The sequence below is a fragment of the Anthonomus grandis genome, chromosome 19, assembly GCF_022605725.1.
Source record: "Anthonomus grandis grandis chromosome 19, icAntGran1.3, whole genome shotgun sequence".
Taxonomy (NCBI): domain Eukaryota; kingdom Metazoa; phylum Arthropoda; class Insecta; order Coleoptera; family Curculionidae; genus Anthonomus; species Anthonomus grandis.
This window is the reverse complement of record NC_065564.1, coordinates 5436297-5464170: the sequence shown is the minus strand read 5'-3', so window position 1 is coordinate 5464170 and position 27874 is coordinate 5436297. Positions and strand designations below refer to the sequence as shown.

At 36.9% G+C, this 27874-nt stretch overlaps 4 protein-coding genes, 1 long non-coding RNA gene and 2 other non-coding genes across 7 annotated transcripts in view; 3 read left to right on the top strand and 4 right to left on the bottom strand.

The window, feature by feature from the left end:
- LOC126747319 (uncharacterized) overlaps positions 1-249 on the top strand; it is a 72434-nt gene extending 72185 nt beyond the window's left edge. The window contains exon 2 of the long non-coding RNA XR_007664155.1: positions 204-249. This is a non-coding gene — a long non-coding RNA (uncharacterized LOC126747319). The remainder of the gene's footprint in view (positions 1-203) is intronic.
- Positions 1-27874, bottom strand: part of LOC126747314 (HIG1 domain family member 1A, mitochondrial) — a 42965-nt gene that overhangs the window by 2928 nt on the left and 12163 nt on the right. The gene's annotated exons all lie outside the window — the stretch shown is intronic.
- On the bottom strand, positions 158-4468 carry LOC126747295 (methyltransferase-like protein 17, mitochondrial). Its single transcript, XM_050455836.1, has 10 exons — positions 4286-4468; positions 4047-4230; positions 1517-1730; positions 1276-1461; positions 1044-1206; positions 845-988; positions 718-789; positions 520-661; positions 321-462; positions 158-258 (listed from the first exon to the last, which is right to left on the bottom strand). The coding sequence occupies exons 1-10, from the start codon at positions 4334-4336 to the stop codon at positions 159-161; spliced, it is 1398 nt and encodes a 465-aa protein (XP_050311793.1). The 5' UTR covers positions 4337-4468; the 3' UTR covers position 158.
- LOC126747294 (catalase-like) lies at positions 4600-7954 on the bottom strand. Its single transcript, XM_050455835.1, has 7 exons — positions 7788-7954; positions 6309-6600; positions 6006-6254; positions 5714-5949; positions 5268-5478; positions 4980-5211; positions 4600-4930 (listed from the first exon to the last, which is right to left on the bottom strand). The coding sequence occupies exons 1-7, from the start codon at positions 7842-7844 to the stop codon at positions 4696-4698; spliced, it is 1512 nt and encodes a 503-aa protein (XP_050311792.1). The 5' UTR covers positions 7845-7954; the 3' UTR covers positions 4600-4695.
- Positions 10463-10534, top strand: Trnad-guc (transfer RNA aspartic acid (anticodon GUC)). Its single transcript has one exon. It is a non-coding gene; the product is annotated as a tRNA-Asp (tRNA).
- Trnad-guc (transfer RNA aspartic acid (anticodon GUC)) lies at positions 10973-11044 on the top strand. The gene has a single exon. It is a non-coding gene; the product is annotated as a tRNA-Asp (tRNA).
- LOC126747296 (deformed epidermal autoregulatory factor 1) lies at positions 13381-19801 on the bottom strand. The gene is made up of 7 exons (XM_050455838.1): positions 19296-19801; positions 18526-18677; positions 18407-18465; positions 18218-18333; positions 17721-18156; positions 14006-14174; positions 13381-13944 (listed from the first exon to the last, which is right to left on the bottom strand). Exons 1-7 carry the CDS (start codon positions 19468-19470, stop codon positions 13759-13761), a joined length of 1293 nt encoding a protein of 430 aa, XP_050311795.1. The 5' UTR covers positions 19471-19801; the 3' UTR covers positions 13381-13758.

Below are 27874 nucleotides of genomic sequence, written 5' to 3'. Positions count from 1 at the left end.
AGCACCTCAATGGACTTTGATCCTGTGACGTCACCGCACCGTGAATTACCACGTTTATCCCCTCCGCGCTCCAGTTAATAGTGCGCACGCTGTTGCCGTCTCCAGTTATTTTTACGCCGTTTTAAGGGATTTTTTACAATAAATAAAAAACAAATCGTTTAGTCCTCGGTATCTTTATTATTAATTTCCTCGTTCGTTTCTAGGGTGATGGGCAGCAGGTCGCCCCATCTGGAGGCCCTGGCGCAATGGTAAGTCAACCTAAGAAATTTTATTTTTTTTTAATTAATTAATTTTAATTAATTAAACGCATTTTTACGCACTTTCCGTGTTTTTTCTTGGTAAAAATCACATCCTCCAGTTGCCCCTTGCAGCTGCATATCCTACATAGGGTGTGCTTGGACTTCACTAGGGTCGGACGGACTAGTCTGGGCCATTTAGGTTGGTCACTGTCCTCCCTTTTACCTAAAAAAAAAACCCTAAATATAACCTAAAATTAATAAATAAATAAATAAGTGAAACCTTTTCTTAGCACCACGTAGCAGTACCTCTCGGTACGACATTCGCTTTTTTGCCCAACGGGCATCGTCCAGTATCTAACTTCGAAGTTACAAGGAGTCCCGTCATCCCGGACGTACCTGGGACATGACTGGTCATGGGGACACTGGAAGAATAAACTCGTTTAATTTATTTTTATTTATTTATTTATTTGGGACTTACAGGGGCAAACACGTGCCCTACGCTGCCCTCTTTGTCTATCTGAAGAATAAAGTCCCGGATTTCGTTTATAACCTGAAAAAAATCACGTTACAGGGTTTCCAAGATGGCGTTTTTAACGCCCCCTTACCTTAAATCCGGCATTGGTGCCCTGCTCCACCACCACCAAATACTTCTGCGTCTTATTCCACAGATTCAAAATGGTGTCCAATCGGGTTTCCATGGAGGGAAGCTCCATCATGGAATAAGCGGAAGCGACCAGGTCGTACCCCACCTAAAACCCTTTAAATATACAGGGGGAACTCAAGAGAACGGATTTTAAAAAATACATTTGATGCGGGTAGAAACTGCCGGAAAAATGCGCCCTTAAGGGAGCTAGGGGCGTTCCCCCGCCCTCCCTGCAGTAACACCTGCGCCAAGTCGTTCATGTCCGACGAGCAGTCGACGTTGAAGTATTCGTAAATTTGGTTTTTCCAGTAGAAGTTGGCGGCCCTGCAATGTTTTTTTTCAAGATGGCGCCCTAAACTGTAATTTTTTCACAAAATGGCGATGTTTACTAACCACGTGACCGTGCCCACCCCCGATCCGAAATCGAACAGGCTCCTGGGGGTGAATTCGGGATCCCGCCTGGCGATTTCCCCCAAGATCCGCCGTAAGACCGCGTACTCCGCCGGGGCCCTCACTAACAAATAAGCGAGCGAGGAGTAAACGTCGTACCTCATGGGCTTCCAATTGTAAATTTTTTCCCTAAAAACAAACCCACTCACTTATAACCTCAAAAGGGTGTGGAAACACCTCCAACCTCATAATGTTGTCGATTTTATCTTTGCTCATTTGTCGGAACCTCCTCTCCTCCTCCTGACTGGTTATTTCGCGATCCAGGTGCTGCCTTAGGACCTTATCCCGCACTTGTTCGTATTTTCGCAGGATTTGGGTCCGTTCCATGGGCGGCACGCGGCCCTTTAGGTGTCTGGAGAGGGTATTTCCTGATTCCACTAAGGCCTTCACTGGGTAATCTGGAATAGGGGGACAAATCCAAGAATTCAAAAGAAATTTGAGAAATTGACTTGTGGCCTTCGGCGTTTGATTTGAGACCAAAAAACCCACTTTTTCTCCCTTTTTCGAAAAAAGACCTAGAGAGCAAACTTGTACGAAATTTTACGGCCTACAAGTTTCATTATGGTCATTTTGACCCTAAACTGGTCTATTTTCAAGATATTTTAGGAAAATCATGCACCAAAGTCCTGTAAAACATCGCAGAAAAAAACTACCCTACAATTTTCTTCAAAAAACCCACTTTCTGTCTCTTTTTCGAAAAAAGACCTAGAGAGCAAACTTGTACGAAATTTTACGGCCTACAAGTTTCATTTTGGTCACTTTGACCCTAAACTGGTCCATTTTCAGGATATTTTAGGAAAATCGTGCACCAAAGCCCTGTAAAACAACGCAGAAAAAAACTGCCCTACAATTTTCCTCAAAAAACCCACTTTCTCTCTCTTTTTCGAAAAAAGACCTAGAGAGCAAACTTGTACAAAATTTTACGGCCTACATGTTTTATTATGGTCATTTTGACCCTAAACTGGTCCATTTTCAAGATATTTTAGGAAAATCATGCACCAAGGCCCTGTAAAACAACACGAAAAAAATTACCGTACAATTTTCCTCAAAAAACCCACTTTCTGTCCCTTTTTCGAAAAAAGACCTAGAGAGCAAACTTGTACAAAATTTTACGGCATACAAGTTTTATTATGACCATTTTGACCCTAAACTGGTCCATTTTCAAGATATTTTAGGAAAATCATGCACCAAAGCCCTGTAAAACATCGCAGAAAAAAAGTACCCTACAATTTTCCTCAAAAAACCCACTTTCTGTCCCTTTTTCGAAAAAAGACCTAGAGAGCAAACTTGTACAAAATTTTATGGCCTACAAGTTTCATTATGGTCATTTTGACCCTAAACTGGTCCATTTTCAAGATATTTTAGGAAAATGGTGCACCAAAGCCCTGTAAAACAACGCAGAAAAAAGTACCCTATAATTTTCCTCTAAAAACTCACTTTCTGTCCCTTTTTGGAAAAAAGACTTAAAGAGCAAACTTGTACAAAATTTTACGGCCTACATGTTTTATTATGGTCATTTTGACCCTAAACTGGTCCATTTTCAAGATATTTTAGGAAAATCGTGCACCAAAGCCCTGTAAAACATCGCAGAAAAAACTACCGTACAATTTTCCTCAAAAAACCCACTTTCTGTCCCTTTTTCGAAAAAAGACCTAGAGAACAAACTTGTACAAAATTTTACGGCCTACAAGTTTCATTTTGGTCACTTTGACCCTAAACTGGTCCATTTTTAAGATATTTTAGGAAAATAATGCAACAAAGCCCTATAAAACAACGCAGAAAAAAACTACTGTACAATTTTCCTCAAAAAACCCACTTTCTGTCCCTTTTTCGAAAAAAGACTTAAAGAGCAAACTTGTACAAAATTTTACGGCCTACATGTTTTATTATGGTCATTTTGACCCTAAACTGGTCCATTTTCAAGATATTTTAGGAAAATCGTGCACCAAAGCCCTGTAAAACATCGCAGAAAAAACTACCGTACAATTTTCCTCAAAAAACCCACTTTCTGTCCCTTTTTCGAAAAAAGAATTAGAGAACAAACTTGTACAAAATTTTACGGCCTACAAGTTTCATTTTGGTCACTTTGACCCTAAACTGGTCCATTTTTAAGATATTTTAGGAAAATCATGCACCAAAGCCCTGTAAAACAACGCAGAAAAAAACTGCCCTACAATTTTCCTCAAAAAACCCACTTTCTCTCTCTTTTTCGAAAAAAGACCTAGAGAGCAAACTTGTACAAAATTTTACGGCCTACAAGTTTCATTATGGTCATTTTGACCCTAAACTGGTCCATTTTCAAGATATTTTAGGAAAATCATGCACCAAGGCCCTGTAAAACATCGCAGAAAAAACTACCCTACAATTTTCCTCAAAAAACCCACTTTCTCTCTGTTTTTCGAAAAAAGACCTAGAGAACAAACTTGTACGAAATTTTACGGCCTACAAGTTTCATTATGGACATTTTGACCCTAAACTGGTCCATTTTCAAGATATTTTAGGAAAATCATGCACCAAAGCCCTGTAAAACATCGCAGAACAAAACTACCCTACAATTTTCCTCAAAAAACCCACTTTCTCTCCCCTTTTCGAAAAAAGACCTAGAGAACAAACTTGTGCAAAATTTAACGACCTACAAGTTTCATTATGACCATTCTGGCCCTAAATTCAACCCTTTCCAAGATATTAAGGAAATTAATGTAAACTACCCTTACCTGCCACAGTATTCAGTGCAGCCTTCACAAACCCCTCCGGCATTACCGTAGCGCTTTCCTTCATCACCCCAGGGTGCTTCCGGGGCTTATACACCTCATCCCTTAAGTCTTTTAGCACATTTTCATCGGGGGTGACTGCATATTTGCTTTGTTTCTCAAGAAAAACCACTGAGCTGGTCGACCACTAAAACCACCATTTTCCTTTATTTAATTTAGAAAAAAAAATAGAAAAAACTCACGTTTCTTAGGCACTGTGCGCATGTCCCTCTTAACCCCTTATTTAAAATCATTATTTTGTTATTTATTTATTATTGAGTAACACAAGGGTGAAATAAAACGGTTTGTTTACGTTTCTTCATTGATCGATAGACATTGAGGTTAGAACGCATGTCATACTCGCGGAGCCGCGTTGCCAGGTTGCGCACAAGGATCTACGATAATTTCAATATGGCGGCGCACACGATGATTTAAGTTAAAGCACTTATTCTTTTATGGCGGCAATAGGAGGTATAGTCACGTGTTTATTGATAAAACGAGAGGCGCATGCGCAAGCTTCATAATAAAACTCCATTTATTTGCAAAAAACACTTTCATACCCAAAAAAATCAACAATAAACATCAACAAATACACAGAAAAAAAATAATTAACTTATAAGTTGGCCTTGGTGCGTTCGGCCAGTTTCAACCCTTCAGCTAGCTTGGCCCCCATGGTGGGGTGCACCCTGGTGTACAGCTTAACCGCCCTCTCCTGGATAAACCCGTGGGCCTCCTTCAACCCTGCCACCATGTTCGCGATCAGCCTCTCCTTGGCCCCCTCGTCCAGCACCTTCAGCCAGAAGATCCTCGGCTGCTCGAAATCGACATCCGTGATCGGGTCGTCGTACCTAAAACCGCTTCTATTCAGAACTGTCATACGTCACCCCCGTCACTTACCTGTCAATGTCACCCGTCAAAGGCTCGGGCGGGTAGAACGCCTTCACCTTGGGATCCACCTGCGGTCCAGAGAAACTGTTCGGGTGGTAATTGGGGGCGTTCCCTTGGTTGTTCAGGCACATGAAACCGTCCCTTTGGAAGTTCTTCACCTTGAAGGGGCAGTTTACGGGGATCTGCAGGTGGTTGGCCCCCAAACGGTACCGGTGGGTGTCCCCGTAAGTGAACAGGCGCCCTAAAACGGGAGTTGTAGCCCCAAAAAGGGAGATTTTAGTAAGTGGGGGTGGTCACCTTGCAACATCCTGTCTGGAGAAGGCTGGATTCCCGGCACCATGTGTCCGGGGTTCAGCGCTATCTGCTCCACCTCCGCGAAGTAGTTTTCGGGGTTCCGGTTGAACACCAGCTTGCCCACGGGGATCAGGGGGTACTCGGAGTGGGGCCACACCTTCGTCACGTCGAACGGGTTGAATTTCGTTTGTTTCGCCTGCTCCGGAGTCATTATCTGAAGAGATATATGAAAAAATTACTCGAATTACAAGTGACACATTCCGATTAGTTGCTCCGGACTCCAATTTCCAAGATTGACCTACTAAATCATAGATGACCATAAGGAAAACCTGCGTACTAGAAAAACAAGAGGGCGATTTGTTCCTGTGAACGGACCCTAACTGTCATTGCCACTTGTCACAGCATTATACGCTGCTGCCAAATATTCTTAAGCTACATCCCCATATTACCTGAATGGACATGTTGTACGTCGGATAGTTTCCGTTGGCGATGGCATTGAAGAGATCCTTAATAGCGTAGTCTGGATCAGTGCCAGCCAGCTCGGCCGCCTTGTCAGCAGGAATATTCTTGATCCCTTGGGCTGTTTTGTAGTGGAACTTGCAATAATGATACTCCCCTTTACTGTTAACCAGCTTGAACGTGTGAGAACCGTAACCATTCATGTGCCTATAACCATCGGGGATGCCTGCAAAACAACCCTTTCAAAAAACCGCTATGGTTCCCCAACACCCTAGTACCTACCTCTATCGGAGAACAGAATCATGAACTGATGAATACTCTCGGGACGCAGGGTGTGGAAGTCCCAAAACATGTTGGGGTCCTTCAGGTGGGTCTGGGGGTTCCTCTTCTGCGTGTGAATGAAGCTCGCAAACAAAATGGGGTCCCTGATGAAGAAAACGGGAGTGTTGTTCCCCACCAGGTCCCAGATGCCATCCTCCGTGTAGAATTTCACTGCAAACCCTCGTGGGTCTCTCGCTGTGTCCGCTGACCCTAAAAAATCATTCGCAATTAGATCGGGGGTGCGAGAGGGAGAGGGTCACTCACCAGACTCGCCCCCCACCGTGGAGAACCTCACGGCGATCGGGGTCTTTTTGCCGACGGTATCGAACACTTTGGCCCCGCAGTACTTCGTGATGTCGTGGGTGACCTCGAAGTAGCCGAACGCTCCTGCGCCCTTCGCGTGCACCACCCGCTCCGGGATTCGTTCCCGGTTGAAGTGGGCCATTTCCTCGATGAAGTGGACGTCCTGTAGGAGCACGGGGCCGCGGGGGCCCACGCTTTGGGTCGCGTCTTTCACGATCGTCGGGGCGCCGGTTCCTGTCGTGGCCACCGGCGACTGGAGTAAGAAAAACACAGTGAAAAACGGGTGAACTAATGGAAAACGCTATGGTAAATGAACAGTGTCAGTTGTGTCTCCAAAGATGGCGCTTCAATAGTTAACAATGGTTCAATATGGCGTGCAGCAGTGTGTTATTTACAACGGATAAACATGCGGAAAGTGCCATAATAAGTGTACAAAAGGTGGCGCTCGCGGCTTGGACTCTTTGAAATGGTGGAACTGTCATTGTCACAGCTGTTAAAAGAGGTTTTCAAGATGGCGCCCAAAAATTTGAGATTTAATTAATTTTAATTTGTTAAGTTAGTGCATAAGTAGGTAGGTATTACATTTATCAGAATAAAGTAAATTAGATTATATATTAGGTTAAAATTGTAATACCAGAATTCTATTTTTAGATTTTGTCAATCTGTCCTAAAAACTGAAATAAATAATTAAATGTCACCGTAAAAAATGGTGAACGTGAAAATGGTCTGTCAAAAGATGGCGCTGAACGCACTTGGAAACGACAATGCGCAGGAGCGACAGACGGCGGCAGATTTGAACGCTGGATATGGCGCCAAATTTAAATTTTTAAATTTAAAAAAAAATTACGAAACGAAAACGTGCTGCAGTGACAAGCGGCGGGAAGTTTGAATGTCGCGTATCGCGCCTAATTTGAATTTCAATAATTAGGTAATTATTCCTAGGGGACTTAATGAAATTGCATTTTAATTAATCGCGACTTGCTAATTAGGGATCAAAGTGCCATTGCGCTGAAAAATAATTAATAAAAGCGGATTTTTTCGATGACCTTTCGATTATAACTTAAATAGTGACTTTTATCTTATTGTCGGTATTTTTAGGGTTATTATCGCATGTTATCTGGTTGTTTTTGTAATGTACTTAAGACGCCACTGGACCTTGGATTATCTGACACTTTTATTTTTTTATTTAATCGGGATTAAAAGGAATTTATTATATGCAGTAAATGTGTTGATAATGACGCAATTACCAGTGGTGCCAAGAGCTGTCAAAATTCATTAATTTTTTAACAGTTTTTCCAAAAAAACCCACCCTATTAAAATGTCAAGTTGTTGCACTTTAACCTTAATAAAAAAAAAAGAGAGCGACTGATGCACTGAACTGCAAGTGCGAATGACCCCACCACTCCACCCCAAAGAAAACTAACTCAAAGGAAAACTCACCGAGTTCTTCTGTTTGTAATCCATCAGCTGATTGAGGGCCGCATCTTTGGAGGCCATTTTCGGGCTCGAGATTTTCCCTGTGAAGTTTTCACTAAACAAGATGGCGTATGTGACGTGAATCCGCCGTATATCGAATACGACTGTAAATATAACAAACCGGTCGTGCCGCTCTTATCTTTTATATATATACACAGACAATTAACAGACCCTGACATTGACTGCGAAACGGATTTTCATTCGCGACGTTGCCGGATTAGCCGGTATAAGGGTTTTGCTTGAAGCGAATCCAAAAATGAGCAAAATCGGCTGGTAACTAAGGAAGTTACGGCCGTTTTACTACCTGGACACCGTGTAATTGACCCTTTGGGGCAATTGCTTGTAACTTTGTTATTTGTTACTCGATTGAACTGAAACGAAATGTATTGGTTAGGAAAACTATTCTACATGGCTTGAAAATTTAAATCAAGAAAATCTCCTTAAAAGGGGGAAAGTTAGAGCAAAATTAACCCCCTGGACACCTAATAAATGCCCCTGTCTCACTTTTGGTCAATTTGAACTAAATAACAAGCGTTTTTTAGGGAGACTAACCATCTCTCTCTAATAAATAATAAAAAACGTGACATTGACAGCATATACATTTTTATGAGCAATATTAATAAACTTCTACACCCTTTACAAGGGCGCAAAAGCGACTAAATTATTTTTTTGTAATCGCCTAATTAACGGTATATGGTTATCTTTGCCTACGCTTAACTCCAAAAGTAGCTTAGACAGAGACACGAAATTAAGTCAGTAGTGAGCGCGCATGTCTCTTCTTTAAAATAAGCCCAAATTTATTGAAAAATTTATGATTGGTTTTCGAGGTATGACCTATTGAATCAAGGAGTGCCCTATGGTGTTGGAAGGTTAATTAGCGGTTTATGGTCATCTTTGTCTTGGCGTAACTAAAAAATGAGCTTAGACAGAGATGCGAAATTTAGTCAGTAGTGAGCGCGCATGTCTCTTCTTTAAAATAAGCTCAAATTTATTGAAAATTTTTGGATTGGTTTTCGAGGTATGATTTGTTGAATCAAGAAGTGCCCTATGGTGTTGGAAGGTTAATTAGCGGTTTATGGTCATCTTTGTCTTGGCGTAACTAAAAAATGAGCTTACACAGAGATGCGAAATTTAGTCAGTAGTGAGCGCGCATGTCTCTTCTTTAAAATAAGTCCAAATTTATTGAAAAGTTTATGATTGGTTTTCGAGGTATGACCTATTGAATCAAGGAGTGCCCTATGGTGTTGGAAGGTTAATTAGCGGTTTATGGTCATCTTTGTCTTGGCGTAACTAAAAAATGAGCTTAGACAGAGATGCGAAATTTAGTCAGTAGTGAGCGTGCATGTCTCTTCTTTAAAATAAGTCCAAATTTATTGAAAAGTTTATGATTGGTTTTCGAGGTATGACCTATTATATCAAGAAGCGCCATTTGGTGTTGGAAGGTTAATTAGCGGTTTATGCTCATCTTTGTCTAGGCGTAACTAAAAAATGAGCTTAGAAAGAGATGCGAAATTTAGTCAGTAGTGAGCGCGCATGTCTCTTCTTTAAAATAAGCCCAACTTTATTGAAAATTTTTGGATTGGTTTTCCAGTTATGACCTGTCGAATCAAAGCAGTGCCCTTTGGTGTTGAAAGGTTAATTAGCGGTTTATGGTCATCTTTGTCTAGGCGTAACTAAAGAATGAGCTTAGACAGAGATGCGAAATTTAGTCAGTAGGGAGCGCGCATGTCTCTTCTTTAAAATAAGCCCAAATTTATTAAAAAATTTATGATCGGTTTTCGAGGTATGACCTATTGAATCAAAGCAGTGCCCTATGGTGTTGTAAGGTTAATTAGCGGTTTATGGTCATCTTTGTCTTGGCGTAACTAAAGAATGAGCTTAGACAGAGATGCGAAATTTAGTCAGTAGTGAGCGCGCATGTCTCTTCTTTAAAATAAGCCCAAATTTATTGAAAATTTTTGGATTGGTTTTCCAGTTATGACCTGTTGAATCAAAGCAGTGCCCTATGGTGTTGAAAGGTTAATTAGAGGTTTATGGTCATCTTTGTCTAGGCGTAACTAAAAAATGAGCTTAGACAGAGATGCGAAATTAAGTCAGTAGTGAGCGCGCATGTCTTTTCTTTAAAACAAACCTAAATTTATTGAAAAATCTTTAATTGGCTTTGAAGTATGATTCTCATTAGAGGAAACAACCCATTAATGTTGCCATACGCATTAAACTACTTTTCTATTTTTTCCAATTCTCACAACCATATAAATGGAAAAAGTCAACATGATGGCATGACTATCGCAAAATTCTCTTAATCCCTAAACAAATATAGGAGCAATTTACTTAATTACCATCGTTTCACGGAGTCATAAACAAAACTATTAATCGCCGATCGAAGGTCGGGAAAATCATAAAATTGAACTCTATTGTTATGCAAATTTCCTGGAAGATAATCGTAATATGCCCATATCGGCAACGCCGCGTGACCACTTAATACCGTCCACGTATTACGCGGTATAATTGACCATTTTTGCTTATTTTTGTTATAAATATTCATCGTTGTTCATGTTTAATGTGTTTTGCGCAATATTTCGCATGTTTTTTTACGTGGACGCAATTCGAATGCGATAAGAACTTTCTAGAATAACAAGTCTTCGGTAGTATAGTGGTCAGTATCCCCGCCTGTCACGCGGGAGACCCGGGTTCGATTCCCGGCCGGAGAGAACTTTTTTATTTATTTTTTTTTAATTAACACTTGTTGATTAATATAAAACATGCTGCAGAAGTGCTTTATAGGCAGCAAATCGGCTAAATACGTGACTTTTTATACGCTAACGTAATTTTTTATACGTAAAATACGTCGCGTATTCACAAGTCTTGCGTAGTATAGTGGTTAAAATCCCGCTTAAATAAATTAAATTAAATCCGTTAAATACATGACTTTTTATACGCTAACGTATATTTATGATACGCTAACGTAATTTTTTATACGTAAAATACGTCGCGTATTCACAAGTCTTCGGTAGTATAGTGGTAAAAATCCCGTTTAAATAAATTTAATTGAATTAAATCCGTTAAATACATGACTTTTATACGTTAACGTATATTTTTGATACGCTAACGTAATTTTTTATACGTCAAATACGTCGCATATCCATAAGTCTTCGGTAGTATAGTGGTAAGTATCCCCGCCTGTCACGCGGGAGACCCGGGTTCGATTCCCGGCCGGGGAGAATTTTTTTTATAATTTTACACATTAGAATCTATTATAAAAGCTCATATTACGCATATTTGAACAAAGTGCGCCCATCAAGTTAGAGCGAAAAGTCAGTCATGCAACTGCAAACACTACACTAATTAAAAAATCTCTTGTGTACAAATCGCGCCCATAAAATAACTCAGGTTTCAAACTTAAACCATAAAAAAATGGAATCGCGGAATGCGCCCATAAAGGAGGATTTCACTCCTATTAAATATGTTAATATTAAACAAAGTCATGCGCCCATAATGATTTATTTAAAGAATGTTTTGAAACACAAAATTAAAAATCCTATGTCCCAGCAATATGTGCACATAAATGCGCCCATAAAATAAGTGAAATTTAAAAAATACATCAGTCAGTAAAAGAATTGCGGAAATGCCTGTCACTCATATTAAATGCAAATGTCGAAGCCTTAATTTGTCCGAACAAATTGCGCCCATAAAACAGCTTTTTACGATAAATAAAAATAGTTTTTTTTTCATTACTTGTACCCAAAAATGCGCCCATTTTTTAAAAATATATAACTAGAAATTAAGCAATACACCAATTAAAATGAATTTTCTTTCAATTAGCGCCCAATAAGTTACAGAAAACCGTAGCTCGACAAAGGTGCGCCCATAAATTTTTTTCAAAATTTTCATAGGGAAGTGATGAGCACATGCTTTTATATAGGCGCCAATTTTTTCTTCTAAAATCCCCTTTTTTCATTTTTAACCCTTTGGGCGCGTTAAATATTAGCCAATGCTTGTAAATCATTCTTTGATGGGAGCAAATCGGATCTGGACCCTCAGGAACAGAATTTTCAATTTTATGCCTGTTCATACCTATAGTTTGGCGCATTTTTATGGGCGCTTAGTTGCCTTTTGACTATCGAACAAACAAGAAAGAAATCTATTATGGGCGTTCGTTTTTTTTCTATAATAACCAGATTAATTCTTAATTAACTCGTGTGGGTTCCAATGAAAAATATCTGTATATTTTTATGGGCGCAATTTTTAACAAACCATAAATGTTTAAAAAAATATTTTGCAATGACGTCCTATAATGTTGCGCCCATAAAACAATTTTCAGATGGAGCATTAATAAAGTAAATATTTAATTTTATTATTTAATAATAAGCCCCCATCAATTAAAAATTAGAAGAATTAAATATTGTATTGTTCTGTGTGCTTTTATGGGCGCAACTTTTATGTAAATTAATTATTTCAAATAAAGTGCATTTTTTCAAGCACAAATTTTCATGTGCCTATAAATGTTTTAAAAAAAAATTTTGCAAGTAAAGGACGTGCTATAATGTTGCGCCCATAAAACAATTTTAAGATGGAACATTAATTACGTAAATATTTAATTTTAGGCGCAACTTTTATGTAAATTAATTATTTCAAATAAAGTGCATTTTTTCACGCACAAATTTCGTTTTAAATAAAAATTGTTTTTTTAATTACTTGTTCCCAAAAATGCGCCCATTTTTAAAAAATTAAATAACTAGAAATTGAACGATACATCAATTAAAAAGAATTTTCTTTTAATTAGCGCCCAATAAATTTCAGAAAACTGTAGCTCGACAAAAGTGCGCCCATAATTTTTTTTTTCAAAATGAATTCAAGAAATGATGTTATTACATTGCGCCCAATAAAAGATATTTCAACAAAGAAACAAATTGCGCCCATTTTACTAATAAGTTTATTATTCAAATCTTCTCGCAACTTGTAAAAATTTGGGTCGATTAAAGACTTTCTTGCTCCAATAAAAATTTCTCCATTGCTTTTATAGGCATTTTTTAACCCTTTGGGCGCGTTAAGTATTAGCCAATACTTGTAAATCATTCTTTGATGGGAGCAAATCGGATCTGGACCCTCAGGAACAGAATTCTCAATTTTATTGCATGTTTATACATATAGTTCATAGTAGGCGCATTTTTATGGGCGCAATTTTTAACAACCCATAAATGTTTTCAAAAAATATTTTGCAAGCAAATGACGTCCTATAATGATGCGCCCATAAAACAATTTAATTTTATTATTTAATAATTAGCTCCCATCAATTAGAAATTAGAACAATTAAATATTTTATTATTCTGTGTGCTTAAGTAAATTAATTATTTTAAATAAAGTGCATTTTTTCACGCACAAATTTCGTTTTAAATAATAAATTGTTGGGCGCACAAAAATTATGGGCATGTTTAATATCCCGTTTAAATTATATTAGAGGCGTTTTCTTATGGGAAACATGCCTATTTGAAGATTGCGCCCATAAAATACTTTGTGCGCCCATAATTTTTATTTATTTCCGTAAATAAAACACTGATTTTAACGTTTTAATGCAACTGTATTTCAGCAGAAAATACAAAAGTCCAACGATTTGTCGCTGCCAACATAAAAAAACCGTCAATTTAACGTTAAATTTATCACATTTTTTGACAATTAATAAACTTATCACGGTGCACGAGGCCTATAAACAAAAATGTACAATTTGTACAAAAAACAACGAAAAAAGTCGTCCAGGGGCGGGGAAGGGGGGGCACAACAAAAAAATTAATTCATTAAAAAAATATCCGCGACCGTCATTATTCGGGGTCAGCCCCTTTTCCAATTCAAATTAAAAAAAGGTCAAAAACAATTTAAAATTAAAAAAACCATCATTACGCGCGCATCACCCCACGGGTTAGAGAGAGAGAGAGAGAGTTCACTGTTGCTCAGTACTTTCGACGATGAGCATGATGCTCTGCTGCCCCCCCGCGTCAGTCGCAACCCCCCGCACGCACTCCACCTGGTGGGAGGCCCAGTCTTTCCTTTGACAGAAGGTGGAGCAGTAGGGAGTCCTGCGGCACAAGGAGCACTCCGCCAAAGCCTCCCTGTCGCAGTTTGCGCACTAAAAATTGAAAATTTAACTAAAAAAAAAAAAAAACCACGAAAAACGAAGTCGAAATCACCTTTTTGTGGTTGTCGGTGTCGATTTGCTGCAGGGTGGAGTCGCCGTTGTTGTCCGACCCCAATGCGGCCACCTGGGCCTCCACCCTGGCCGCCAAGATGGCCGCCTCCTTTTCCCTTTGGAATTTTTCTTGTTGACGGCCAACGCTCTCTTTCAGCTCCTCCACGGTCCTGAAAGTTTCGGGTCGGTTTTAAGGACGTAACCTTAAAATACTTTGGACGCTTCTAACGCGAAAAATAATGAACTTACGGGGATTTTTATAGGGGCCTTTTTTGATTGTCATTAAGAAAACTTGATCTGATAAAAGTTTTATCAAAATCGGTTAATGATTGGCCGAGTTATGGCCGTTTTTGTCCAGGTTGACAGTCCAAGTATGCCTTGTACATCAGAAAAAATGAAAAGTGTGTTAACTCAAAATGAGTTAATTTTACGACGTTTTTTCCAATTATCTTTTTGTTTAAGGATTAAGAAATCATCATTTTAAGCTAATTTTCATTAAAATCGCTTCAGAAATAGCTGAGTTATAGCCGTTTTTGTCCAAGTTACCAGTGCCATCTCTTCTTTTACACCAGAAAAAATTGAAAGTGTCTTAACTCAAAATGAGTTAATTTTACGGAAATGTTTCTAATTACCTTTTTTCTTACGATTTAAGAAAGGTTCATTTTAAGCTAATTTTTATTAAAATCGGTTGATATTTAGCAGAGTTCTGACTGGTTTTGTCCAGGTTAACAGTCCAAGTATGCCTTGTACATCAGAAAAAATGAAAATTGTGTTTAATCAAAATGGGTTAATTTTACGAAAATGTTTCTAATTACCTTTTTGCTTACGGATTAAGAAAGGTTTATTCTAAGCTAAGTTTGATTAAAATCGGTTAATATTTAGCTGAGTTATGACTGGTTTTATCCAGGTAAACAGTCCAAGCACCCCTTGTACTCCAGAAAAACTTGAAAGTGTCTTAACTCAAAATGGGTTAATTTTACGAAAATGTTTCTAATTACTTTTTTGCTTACGAATTAAGAAAGGTTTATTTTAAGCTAATTTTGATTAAAATTGGTTAATACTTAGCTGAGTTATGACTGGTTTTGTCCAGGTTGACAGTCCAAGTATGCCTTGTACATCAGAAAAAATGAAAAGTGTGTTAACTCAAAATGAGTTAATTTTACGACAATTTTTCCAATTATCTTTTTGCTTGGGGATTAAGAGAGGTTTATTTTAAGCTAATTTTCATTAAAATCGGTTGAGATTTAGCTGAGTTATAGCCGTTTTTGTTCAGGTTACCAGTGCTATCTCCTCATTTACTCCAGAAAAAATTAAAGGTGTGTTAACTCAAAATGGGTTAATTTTTCGAACATTTTTCCGAATACCTTTTTTCTAAGGGATTAAGAGACAATCATTTTAAGCTAATACTCATTAAAATCGGTTAATAATTAGCAGAGTTACGGCCGTTTTTGTGCAGGTTACCAGTGCCATCTCCTCATTTACTCCAGAAAAAATTGAAAGTGTCTTAACTCAAAATGGGTTAATTTTACGCAAATATTTTTAATTACCTTTTTGCTTACGAATTAAGAAAGGTTTATTTTAAGCTAATTTTCATTAAAATCGGTTGATATTTAGCTTTGTTATGGCTGGTTTTGTCCAGGTTAACAGTTTAACTACGCCTTGTACTTCAGAAAATCTTAAAAGTGTATTAACTCAAAATGGGTTTATTTTACGAAAATGTTTCTAATTACCTTTTTGCTTACGGATTAAAAAAGGATTATTTTAAGCTAATTTTTATTAAAATCGGTTGATATTTAGCAGAGTTATAGCCGTTTTTGTCTAGGTTACCAGTGTCATCTCCTCATTTACTCCAGATAAAAATTAAAAGCGTGTTAACTCAAAATGGGTTAATTTTACGAAAATTTTTCTAATTGTCTTTTTTATTACGGATTAAGAGAGGTTTATTTTAAGCTAATTTTCAGTGAAATCAGTTAATATTTAGCTGAGTTATAGGTCTTTTTGTCCAGGGTACCAGTACAATGTCCTCATTTACTCCAGAAAGAATTAAAAGTGTGTTAACTCAAAATGGGTTAATTTTACGAAAATGGTTGTAATTACCTTATTGCTTACGGATTAAGAGAGGTTAATTTTAAGCTGATTTTCACTGAAATCAGTTAATATTTAGCTGAGTTATGGGCCTTTTCGTCCAGGGTACCAGTACAATCTCCTCATTTACTTCAAAAAAAATTAAAAGTGTGTTAACTTAAAAAGGGTTAGTTTTACGAAAATTTTTCTAATTATCTTTTTGCTTGGGGATGAAGAAAGGTTTATTTTAAGCTAATTTTCATTAAAATCGGTTAATATTTAGCTGAGTTATGGCTGGTTTTTATCCAGATTGACAGTCCAAGCACCCCCTTGTACTTCAGAAAAAATGAAAAGTGTGTTAACTCAAAATGGGTTAATTTTACGAAAATGTTTCTAATTATCTCTTTTCTTACGGATTAAAAAAGGTTTATTTTAAGCTAATTTTCATTAAAATCGATTGATATTTAGCTGAGTTATGTCTGGTTTTGTCCAGGTTAACAGTCCAAGCACCCCTTGTACTCCAGAAAAACTTGAAAGTGTCTTAACTCAAAATGGGTTAATTTTACGAAAAGGTTTCTAATTATCTTTTTTATTACGGATTAAGAGAGGTTTATTTTAAGCTAATTTTCATTAAAATCAGTTAATATTTAGCTGAGTTATGACTGGTTTTGTCCAGGTTGAGAGTCCAAGTATGCCTTGTACATCAGAAAAAATTAAAAGTGTCTTAACTAAAAATGAGTTAATTTTACGACAATTTTTCCAATTATCTTTTTGCTTGGGGATGAAGAAAAGTTTATTTTAAGCTAATTTTCATTAAAATCGGTTAATATTTAGCTGAATTATGGGCCTTTTTGTCCAGGGTACCAGTACAATGTCCTCATTTACACCAGAAAAAATTCAAAGTGTGTTAACTCAAAATGGGTTAATTTTACGAAAATTTTTCCAAATACCTTTTTTCTAAGAGATTAAGAAAGAATCATTTTAAGCTAAAATTTATTAAAATCGGTTAATAATTAACAGAGTTATGGCCGTTTTTGTGCAGGTTACCAGTGCCGTCTCCTCATTAACTCCAGAAAAAATTAAAAGTGGGTTAACTTAAAAAGGGTTAGTTTTACGAAAATTTTTCTAATTATCTTTTTGCTTAGGGATTAAAAAAGGTTTATTTTAAGCTAATTTTCATTAAAATCGGTTCAGAAATAGATGAGTTATGGCCGTTTTTGTCCAGGTTACCAGTGCCTCTCCTTATTTACTCCAGAAAAAATTCAAAGTGTGTTAACTCAAAATGGGTTAATTTTACGAAAATTTTTCCAAATACCTTTTTTCTAAGGGATTAAGAATGAATCATTTTAAGCTAATATTCATTAAAATCCGTTAATAATTAGCAGAGTTACAGCAATTTTATAAATTTGACTACAAAAAAAATAGTACGTCACCTTCAAAAAAAGGAGAAAAATAGTTTTTAAGATTTAAACTCAAAAAAAATTAAACAATACCAAACTTAAGAAAAAAATAATAAAAAAGTGGTGCCCCAGTGGGGATTCGAACCTGGGACCACCCGATCTACATTAAGCCACGATTAACCCGACCGAAAACGAGCGATGACGTCATGAATAAGCTGTCACATACAACAGAAATAACCGGTCCCTCCTCACCTCCTATACTCAGCCCCAAGTCGCGTGATCTGACTCGAAATCTCCTCCAACTTTTTAACGTAAACCGCCGGGTCCGAAGACACGATCGGCTCCATCATCTGGTAATCGTTCGAGTCGAGCCCCTCGGCCAAATTCTGCCACGCCTCCTCTTTGGTCTGGTGGTCGCTGTCCTCCTCGTTGGACACGTTGGAGCTGTTCATCTGCCTCTTGCTCCCTCCCCCTCCTCCTCCGGCGCTCAAAGAGTCGCTGTTTTTCCTCCTCTTCCTCTTGTAAGGGGTGAAAAGTCGTACCGGGCCGGTCGCGGTCTCGTCGTCGCAGCAGGCCGCGCATGTGCAGCTGGTCGCGTGCGGCAAGATCACCCCCTCGTCTATCAGGGTCTGTAGGCTCCGTCCACCGAACCGTATGCTTCTCTTCCAGTCTTTGCTCGAGGCACGACCTTAAACCGATTTGTTTTTTTTTTATTGGAATCGCACAGTTTTCCGGTTACGGAGCCTCACCGCATAGAGCTTCGAACTCGCTTGGGGTGTACCAGGAGTTGCCTAGTTTGATGCAGCGCCCTCTGCCGCCCGAGCCGAAACGGTCCTTGTGTAGTTCCGCCGAAGTGTTTTTACACCTGCAAATAAGTGGGGGGGGAGGAGGGGGGGGGTTATGGTTGGTTATTGTAAGACATGATGGACAATGGCTACCTGACAGGTAGGACTGGCAAGCTGGCGGCGTCGCTCCAGGAACCAATCGACTGGGTTACCTGTGAAAGTTCACGTCATTTTAAACTAGACAAGGACATAAGCCAGTGCAACTGCTTTACCGGCGGGTTATTGACAGAGTTACTTGCGCTGACGTCTTCCTGTTGGATGACGATGGTCTTGAGCTCGCCCCCGGAGCCGTCTGTCGCCAGGTAGTTGAAGTGTTGCATCTGGTCCTGCGTGATGACGTTGAAGGTGCTTGTGATGAGACTGCCTGGAACAGTGGGATATTTTGGAGGAGAAGGCAACGTTGCGCTAGTATGACAGATGCCAAGGAGAGGTAGGTAGAATGTGCACAGACCACTGCGCATCCGATTTTAGGCGATGTCGCCATTTGTATGGTTTCTTTCCGTTATATCTGATCAGCTGTTTTTGACAATTAATTTTGTTTTAAATTAGAGCAGGGTATTTATTTTGTTCTTTCTGTTACATATTGAAATTTTGATATTTTCAATATTTGTTTTGTATGACTAATTTTAAACTTCACTTTCTTTAATAAATTTTGTATCATAAAAGAAGGCCATGCAAATGGCGCCCATGGTCATAAGACAAATGGCGCCATTTCTTGCCAAAGTCTTCCTACCCTTTCTCTATATCTATGGTTTCAAGGCATGCTTGATCGATTTAACGCATCTGAGCCCTCGATTTTGTTTTCATGCAGATCCGCTAGATGGCGGCAGCATAAGAACTTTTGACGTTTTGGCGAGGTTAAGGTCAAATACAAAACAAGCAAGATGGCCGCCTGCCTCGTAAAGGTCATTGACGTTAGGATCATAATGAATGAAGTGGTTTTTTTAAGGGGATATTATAAATAAATGAAAAATTAACCAACCGACGGGTAAGGAAACGGGTACGCCGCCCTGCCGGACGGCTACAGCCGCCACCCTCGGCGTCATTTTCGTGTCGATGGCGTCGCCGTTGTCGCCATTGTCGTCGTGCTCGTTCGCCAAATGTTCGGCTTCGGAGATGTCCGGCAGGACGACCCCATCCGAGCTGGAGCTTTCCATTCGGGGAAACCAATTCCCGCCCGTTTCTTGGCCGGAGGAAAAACACGCGATTTTTCGCAAACTTCTCACTGAAACCGATGGAAACGACCCGATTAGCCCAACGGGAGAGACGACACGTTACGTTTACGTCTTTCGATGTAACTAACTCGCCATAACGGTGATCGTGGGGGTTGGTAACGCGCATGCGCGCCGCGCCAATTTGAATTTCCGCCGGTGGCGCTGATCCGCACAAAAAGCGGGAACTAACGTCTTGGGTTGCAATCCCTTTTTTCAAGAAAAAATTGAGAGAAACATACAAAATCCGCGTAATTAACATGGCAATTGTAAACATAAACAATGCTATAGGGCGTGTCAATGACGTCACTGTCACGTGCGTCTCCACGCACAGCTGTCAGTTTGTAGTCGATAAAGTTTACATGACAAACAGCTGTTGGTATGGCTTCTAAGTCAAACCGACGTTGTCACGTTGAGCAGCAGTTTTGTACGATGTTTTAGTTAAATAGAAACTAAGCCCGAGTGATTATTAATAATTAATAAAAATTTTATAAAAAGGTGCCCGTTAGCCTAAAAAATTAAATTCTAACCAATATAAGACAAATGTTCGTATTTAGAATGTATTGAAAAAAATAAAATATAATAAAATATGGTGATTTTGGATTATATTCTTAATTTCGTCTTCGATGGTAACATCTATTAATTTTTTAGTGCATTTTATCATGGATATTTGGGAGTTTTTATTAAAATATTTTTGTAAAACACTGCTAAATTTTTCATATAAGGGATCCTCAAAATATAAATAATATTTAATTTTTAGGGCAATATTTTCTTTAATAAATTTAACCATTTCTTGTTCATAGTTATTTTTTGACAATTGTACATGGATTCTTTTCTTTGTTCGATACAAAAGATTGACCCTATTAGTATCTGCAGGAGAGAAATTGACTTCTGAGATAATTATTTGATTTTTTCCATAATTTACGGGGCAATCTACGATTGGTATTCCTATCACTGGATTCTCGTGATTTGAGTGTACGGTTTCGTTACTATCGTCTTCAGCTGCGTTTTCTGTGTTATCCAGATCTCCCGTTTCAACTATTACAGATTCATTTTCTCTATTGTTTTGTTCAAGTTCTTGGTTAAATTGATCTATGTAGTCATGTAAAGAAAAATTTTGCTGTTGTTCTGATGTTTCATTAGCGTTTAGTTCCATACGAGAAAGGGCATCGGCATTTTTATTTAAAATGCCCTTTTTGTAAACGATTTCATAATCAAATTCCTCTAATTTGAGGCGCCATCTTATTAACTTTGAGTTTAGTTCCTTTAATAAAAATAGCCATTCGAGGGGCTTATGATCGGTGACGATTTTAAATTTACGCCCAAACAAATATGGCCTAAAATATTTGGTTGCCCAGATTATTGCCAAGAGTTCTTTTTCTATTGTTGAGTAGTTGATTTCTGATTCACTTAAGGTACGGCTACTATATGCTATTGGCAAGTCAGATCCAATTTTTCCTTATGAAAGTTCGATGCATCACAGGTTAAAATAAACGGTTCGGCAAAATTTAGATACTGTAAAAGGGGTTCGTTTGTTAAAAGGTTTTTATAAAATTCAAAGCAGTTGATATAGTCTGGATCCGAAATGTTCACAATGGCGTCTTTTTTTATTCTTTTTGTGAGAGGTTTAGTTAGTTTCGCAAAATCTCTAATAAATTTACGGTAGTACCCTAGTAACCCAAGAAATCCTTTGATCTCTTTTTGATTTTTTGGTATTGGGAATTCTTTTATCGCTCGGATCTTGTCAGGATTGGGCTTTACACCATCGAGTGTGACTATATGGCCCAAATATGACACTTCTTTTTGCAAAAATTCCGATTTGTCTAGTTGGACTTTTAAATTGGCTTCTCTAAGTCGATCGAATACTTTCTTTAGTCTGGTTATATGCTCCTGGATGCTGGTACCAAAAATGATAATATCATCTAAATATACGGCGCATATTTCATTTTGATATCCTCGGAGTACATTGTCCATGACCCTCTGGAACGTCGCCGGAGCATTTTTTAGCCCAAACGGCATTCGAAGAAATTCGTAGTGTCCGTTTTCTGTATTAAATGCCGTTTTCTGGATATCTTCTTCTGCGATTTCGATCTGGTGAAATCCAGAGGCTAAATCTAATGTAGTAAAATACTGGCAGCACCCTAATTTATCCAGCAGGTCGGTTATATTTGGTAGTGGATAGGAGTCGCCTATATGCTTTTTGAATTAATATTTCTAAAATCGACGACAATTCTCCATTTTTGGCGTCCAGATGAGTCAGCTTTCTTGGGGACAACCCAAATTGGTGAAGACCAAGCCGAATGGGATGGCCTAATTATATTTTGGTCCAGCATGTCCTTGATTTGACGTTGTACCTCCTTTTTGTGTATTTCTGGGTACCTGTATGTTCTGGTGTGTACGGGAATATCATCTTTTGTCCTGATGCTTAATTTTATTGGTAAATGTTAGTTTATCGCCTTTTTGATAAAAAATATCTGAATATTCCCTTAAAAGTTTAAAAATTGCGTCACGTTCTTCAGAATTCATATGTTCATGCCGAATTCTCGAAAAATCGAATTTAATTTTTTTTAAATTGACGTTATTTAAATTTTCAGTTTTATTAAAGTTACTTTGAGTTTGATAACTTGCTTTGACCTTGGTTGCAGTACTATGAAATTTGTATTATAGGTCATCACATTATAATATGAGAGTTTTATTTCAGTTTCTGGAGTACAAAGAATATTTTTATTTAAATCGATCATAGCCTTTAATTTTTTAAAATTATCAATACCAAGTAGACAATCAAAGTAATTATGAAAATCAAAAATATAATATTTTAAAGCAAGAGACTTTTTTGTTTTAAATATTTTAGAGCTGGGAATTAGTGGTAAAATTTTCAACTGATGTACCATGGGCAGTGGAAATTTGAAACGGATCATGTTTTCTACAATTTTTAAAATATTTCATAGCGATATCAGGTTTGACGAAAGATCTTGTGCTACCTGTATCAATAAGGACTTTTAAATTAAATTCAGGAAATATGATATACGGTAATTTGCTTTCGTTATAAGTAAAATTCATCAGTTGGAATTTTGGCAATCTTGTAATGGTGTCAGTGCTACCGAGGCTTGTGACCGAAAAAACTCGTCACTTTCACAGGGCTGTTCAATAATACAATCGGATTGATCGTTTTCGTCATCAATCTCGTAAAATATATTATCATTACTTTGTTCGTCAATGTTATGTAATTCCTCAACAATAATATTTGGGTTATTTCGCTGATTTTTAAAATAATTATTGCTAAGGGGTGGCTTAAAAGTATTCCTCGTTGAAATTGACATTGGTGTGGGTGCTGGGAAAGATCTATTTTGGTTAGGCCTAAAAACGTTTGTGGTGTTTAAATTTGTTTGTGTTGGGTTTTGAGTGTTTTTAAAATTCTGACCAATATTGCTTGGACTTTGTAAATTTTAAGTTTGAAAATGTTGCCTAAAATTACTGGCTTGATTTTGATTTTGTAAATGTGTATAATTATTATGGCTATAGTTTGTTATCGGTAAATTAAAATTCCTTAGTATATTTGGATATTTAGGCCTATTATTACTAGATTTATTAAACGTTTTTAAAGTTTTTTGTTCCGCTGACTGAATTTGAAAATCGTTAACCAACATATTTAAAGCTGTATTTAAATCCTGTGGATTTTTGGTTCTCATTAATGAACCAATTGGATCTTTTAACCCTCTTAATAAAACCCTTAAAGCTAAATTTCGGCAGTATTGAGACAGCACTGCATGGAGATTCTATTACACTTAAATGGGTTGAAATAAATGATATTTGCAAATTTAATAAATTTTGTATTTTATTATAAAACTCGAATGGTGTCTCATTTTCTTGTTTTATTTCTGCCATTTATAATAATAATAATAATAAATCGACTTTATTTAACAAACCCTGCAAATTACAGTATTTGCTTGAACAGGCGAAGATTAGCTAAAAGCTACTCTTTATCTCTTAACCTATCCAGTTTAAAAAAAATAAATAAATAAATAAACTAAAATTAATACTACTTTAAAGTAAAACATATATTACATCAGCTAAGTAACAATTAAATAAATTAGCCAAGAACAACCAATCATTGCTGTTCCAAGAATAGATCTTTATAGAATCTTCGATAAAAATAAATGGTAAAATAAAAATTTGGCCTAAAACGATTAAATAGAATGACAGCTTGATAGGTGAAAGAACGTTCAAACATTGATGTAGTATGACGTGGCATTGAAAGTATATTATACCTTATATTACGACTATGAACCTCAGTTCTGTAAATCATCTTTTCACACAAAGACACAGGTGTGCGTGTTTTAAATAGGCGATATAAAAATACTAATAAATACAACTTAAATATATTCACAATTTTTAGCCATTTAAGTTGTAGTATAGCTTGTGATACATGGTCGTACTTCCTAAGATTATTAATAAGACGACAACATGTGTTTTGAATACGCTGCAAGCGATTTTGCGTTATTCTATCTAGACATGGGTAATACACAATTATACAATAATTAATGATAGACATAACCAAGGATTCAGAAAGCTTTTTTCTTGTTTTGTAATTTAAAATACTTTTATTTGCATAAAGCATTCGCAAGCGTAAATAACATTTTTGTAATAACATATTGCAGTGATCCCTAAATCTGAGAGATGTGTCAACAATGAGACCCAAAATTTTTACGTGATTTGAAAAAGTGAGAGTAGTATTATTAAGCGTAATATTAAGTGTATTTTCTATGTAATGCCGTTGATTGCGACCAGCAAACAATAGAACTTTAGTTTTAATAGGGTTAATCTGCAAATTATGTTCACTGGAGAAATTCATTATCTGCTCCAAATCAAACTTAATGGAGTCTGCTGCAAGCTGAACATTATGTGAATTAAATAGGTGAAGAACCTGAGTATCGTCCTCATACAGGTAGACGTCCGAGTTTAAGGCTACGTTAGGTAGGTCAGAGGTATAGATTAGGAACAAAAGTGGCCCCAGTATCCAGATCCCTGCGATATCCCGGAAACTATTACCTTTGATTCAGAATATTCATTTTGTACCCGTACTAGCTGCGACCGTCTCCATAAATACGATTAAAAACGATAAGACGGAGTCATCACAACCAAAATAAGAGAACTTGGCAACGAGCAAGTCATAATCAATCAAGTCAAATGCCTTTGAATAATCCAGTGCAACTTTTTGTCTAAGGCTGTAATGATATTATCTGTAATATTTAGAAGAGTACTAGTAGTGCTATGACCTTTTCTAAATCCGGATTGTTGAGCTGGCAGAATATTAGTCTCACAAAGGTGATCCATTAGTTGACTATGTACTATTCTTTCCAAGATTTTAGAGACAAGAGGCAAGAGACTTATGGGCCGTAGGTCTTGAACATTTTTGGGATTAGGAACTTTGGAAACTGGGCAGACTGTAGATTCGCGCCATGGTCTAGGAAAATAACCAGTTTCCAGGCAAGTGTTTACAATGTGAGTAATATGATTAATAAGATGTGGCAAGGATAGACGCAACATATGAAGAGAAATTCCATCATTTCCAGCTGCATTATATTTAATATCATCAATGACTTTAGAAACAGTAATCTGGTCCACCAGGGCAAATTTAAAGGTGTGATCTGCGCAAAACTTATGGTTTTGGTAATAGTTAATTTTGTTAAGACAAGCATTTGACTTATTGAAAATGCTTATGAAATAGTCATTAATTGTATTGGGCTGACCTAGCTCAATTGGTAGTTCCGATTCTGTTTTTGTTTTAATATTTAAGTTACCTAAACCTTTCCAAAGTCCCTTACCAGATTTGACAGCTTCCAACTGGTGTAGATATGCCGCTTTTCTGATGGATGCAAGGGCAAAATTACGTCTATCCTTCTAAAGACTCCAATTTTCAGGTGTCTTACATTGTTTATATTTCGTAAGTGCTCTATCCCTTTCATTAAGAATTAATTTTAAGTTATTTGTTAGCCATGGGGCTGGCTTCTTACTAACTCCAATTTGTTTAAGTGGGGCATGTATGTTAAATAAGAAAGTTATGTTATTTTGCAAGAATAAAACCTTTTCGTTTATATCTTTAATGTAAAATAAGTGGTCCCAAGCAATATTTTGCAAATCAGTTTCGAAATCAATTAAATTAAAATTCCTAAAACAACGGAGACTAATAATTTTTTGCTTCGGTTTTTCCATTTTTATATCTAAAGTAGAGAATGACATATAGTTATGGTCACTTATATTTAAAATTATAGTGCCACTATTGTGACAAATATTTCTGCAACTTATAAAAATTGGATCAAGACATGTAGCTTATGAGTTAGTTATACGTGTAGGCTCATGTATAAGTTGATTGAATCCGTGAGCATCTAGAACATTGAATAATGAATTTGGCTTAAGCATGTCAATATTAAAGTCACCCATTATAATTGAAAAGTCATAAAAAGTAAGCAAATTAGGAATGTATTCATCAAAAAATTCAAGAATGTTAGTAACCCTTGTGTGAGGAGGACGATAAATCATAATCAATGCTACACGAGAGATATTTAGTTTTAGTTTTAGAAAAATAAACTCAAAACTTACATCGATCTCGATGTTGACAATCTCACAGGGAATGACGGACCTCACATTTCGATATTTAACGTATAAATATCACGCTTATCAGCATAAGCATTTAGTAATGCGTCTTTTAATTCTTGCCAATTTGTTATTAAACTAGATAAAATATTTATTGCGGCTTCACCTTTTATTTTAGAAATTAAACTTGACATTAAATATTCATTTTGAAAATCAGTTAGATCTAAAGTATTGTAAAATTTATTTACAAGTTTTTCCGAAATATTTAATAATCTAGGAAGTAGTTCCGTTTCGCCATGAAACTCGGGAACCATGTCTAAGTATTCCTTTTTTAAAGAAGGAAAGGTTGGAGTCGAAGCTCCTGCACCTTCGTTAGGCATATTAAAATTGTTAAAGTTACTCTCTTGAATTCTTTTTTCCTTATTAAAGTTTTTGCGATGTGCCTTCGCTTTTACTTTTAAAGGAGATCTTGAACGATATTTAAAATTGAAAGAACTTGGTGAGCCAGAATTAATATTCTCTGTATCTGAAGATGATAAACTTTCGTATGAGCTATCACTATCAGTATTAGACACTCTAAATGACATTAAATGTACTTACAGCAAAACCAGTATCTTGTCCATACGTAGCCCTTCAACCTTCAATGTCCCTTTGAAGTCTCGTCTCTGGATCTGGCTGCTTCCGACGTTGATATTCCGTCAACGACGTAGTACTGTTCCGGATCTTCTCGTTGAGCTACTCAATTCACCCAACTGGTTAGAAGCGTGAAAACGATGTAAAAGTCCAAAACCGCACTCCCGAAAACAAAGGTTCACCTCCCAATAAATCGTTAAAACGAACCGTACTTTATGCTAAGAACGTGAGAGAGTCCTAAAAGCCCGACTGCGCCAATTATGTAACGATACTACGGAACTCTGTTTTTAAAAAAAACTTTATTCAAATTAGATATGTCTTATACAGTACAGAGTTAATTCTAGACTAAATAATAAATTTACGTACAATAAAAGCTAAAGCTTATAAAATGCTGAAAATAGGAAAAGGCAAACCGATGATTCGGCAAGCTGGTTGGTATTGTACAGTTTCTTATAAGTTCAATAGGGATATAATATATAACATATATATATATATATATATAAACTTTAAATGTAAATATCTAGAAAAGGGTTAATCGTAGCGAGATTTTTAACGTGTACCTATTCTAGGCAAAAAAATTAACTATGCCATGGCAAAAAACGTTACGGGGTTAAAAAAAAATATATATATATCTAAATGTTGCTGGTGGTGCCCTCTATGAATTGTAAAAAAGGTAAATTTTCAAGATTTGCCATATAAAAAAGAACCATTGCTGCTAAATTTATAGGCAAAAAATTTACAGTAAGTTTATCACCCTGTATCTGGGTTGTCTTTGACTTTCGGACTATGAGAATTTAACTTAACCTCATTCTTCTTTTATAAAGAATCTGCTGTTAAATTATTTACCAATATTTGTGGGACACCCTGTTTGTAAGACACTACTTACTTTTTTTAATTGTAAAGACTTGTGACACAGCACGGCAACGTCGCAACGATTTCTTTAATAAAACTACTCATGCGATTGACATTTGACAGCTTTATCAGTAACGCTTCCAAAGAATACCAACGTTGTCACGCAGACCGTATGTCTCACTGATTATCTTTTAATTATAATTTAATCGGTAATTAAAAGAACGCTTGTTTACTGCGACTTTATATGTTTTCAATTTTAAATTAACTTAAA

What these genes read in the sequence shown, in the direction of transcription:
- LOC126747295 (XM_050455836.1), bottom strand. Translation starts at nt 4,336, where the DNA reads ATGATTTTAAATAAGGGGTTAAGAGGGACATGCGCACAGTGCCTAAGA. An exon ending in AAAATCGACAACATTATGAG is followed by an intron (nt 1,462 to 1,516) that starts GTTGGAGGTGTT and finishes GTTTGTTTTTAG; the next exon opens with GGAAAAAATTTACAATTGGA. An exon ending in GCACCAATGCCGGATTTAAG is followed by an intron (nt 790 to 844) that starts GTAAGGGGGCGT and finishes GATTTTTTTCAG; the next exon opens with GTTATAAACGAAATCCGGGA.
- LOC126747294 (XM_050455835.1), bottom strand. Translation starts at nt 7,844, where the DNA reads ATGGCCTCCAAAGATGCGGCCCTCAATCAGCTGATGGATTACAAACAG. An exon ending in ATTACAAACAGAAGAACTCG is followed by an intron (nt 6,601 to 7,787) that starts GTGAGTTTTCCT and finishes TTCTTACTCCAG; the next exon opens with TCGCCGGTGGCCACGACAGG. An exon ending in CGTACAACATGTCCATTCAG is followed by an intron (nt 5,479 to 5,713) that starts GTAATATGGGGA and finishes ATATCTCTTCAG; the next exon opens with ATAATGACTCCGGAGCAGGC.
- LOC126747296 (XM_050455838.1), bottom strand. Translation starts at nt 19,470, where the DNA reads ATGGAAAGCTCCAGCTCGGATGGGGTCGTCCTGCCGGACATCTCCGAA. An exon ending in ACCCGTTTCCTTACCCGTCG is followed by an intron (nt 18,678 to 19,295) that starts GTTGGTTAATTT and finishes CCACTGTTCCAG; the next exon opens with GCAGTCTCATCACAAGCACC. An exon ending in TTGCCAGTCCTACCTGTCAG is followed by an intron (nt 18,334 to 18,406) that starts GTAGCCATTGTC and finishes ACTTATTTGCAG; the next exon opens with GTGTAAAAACACTTCGGCGG.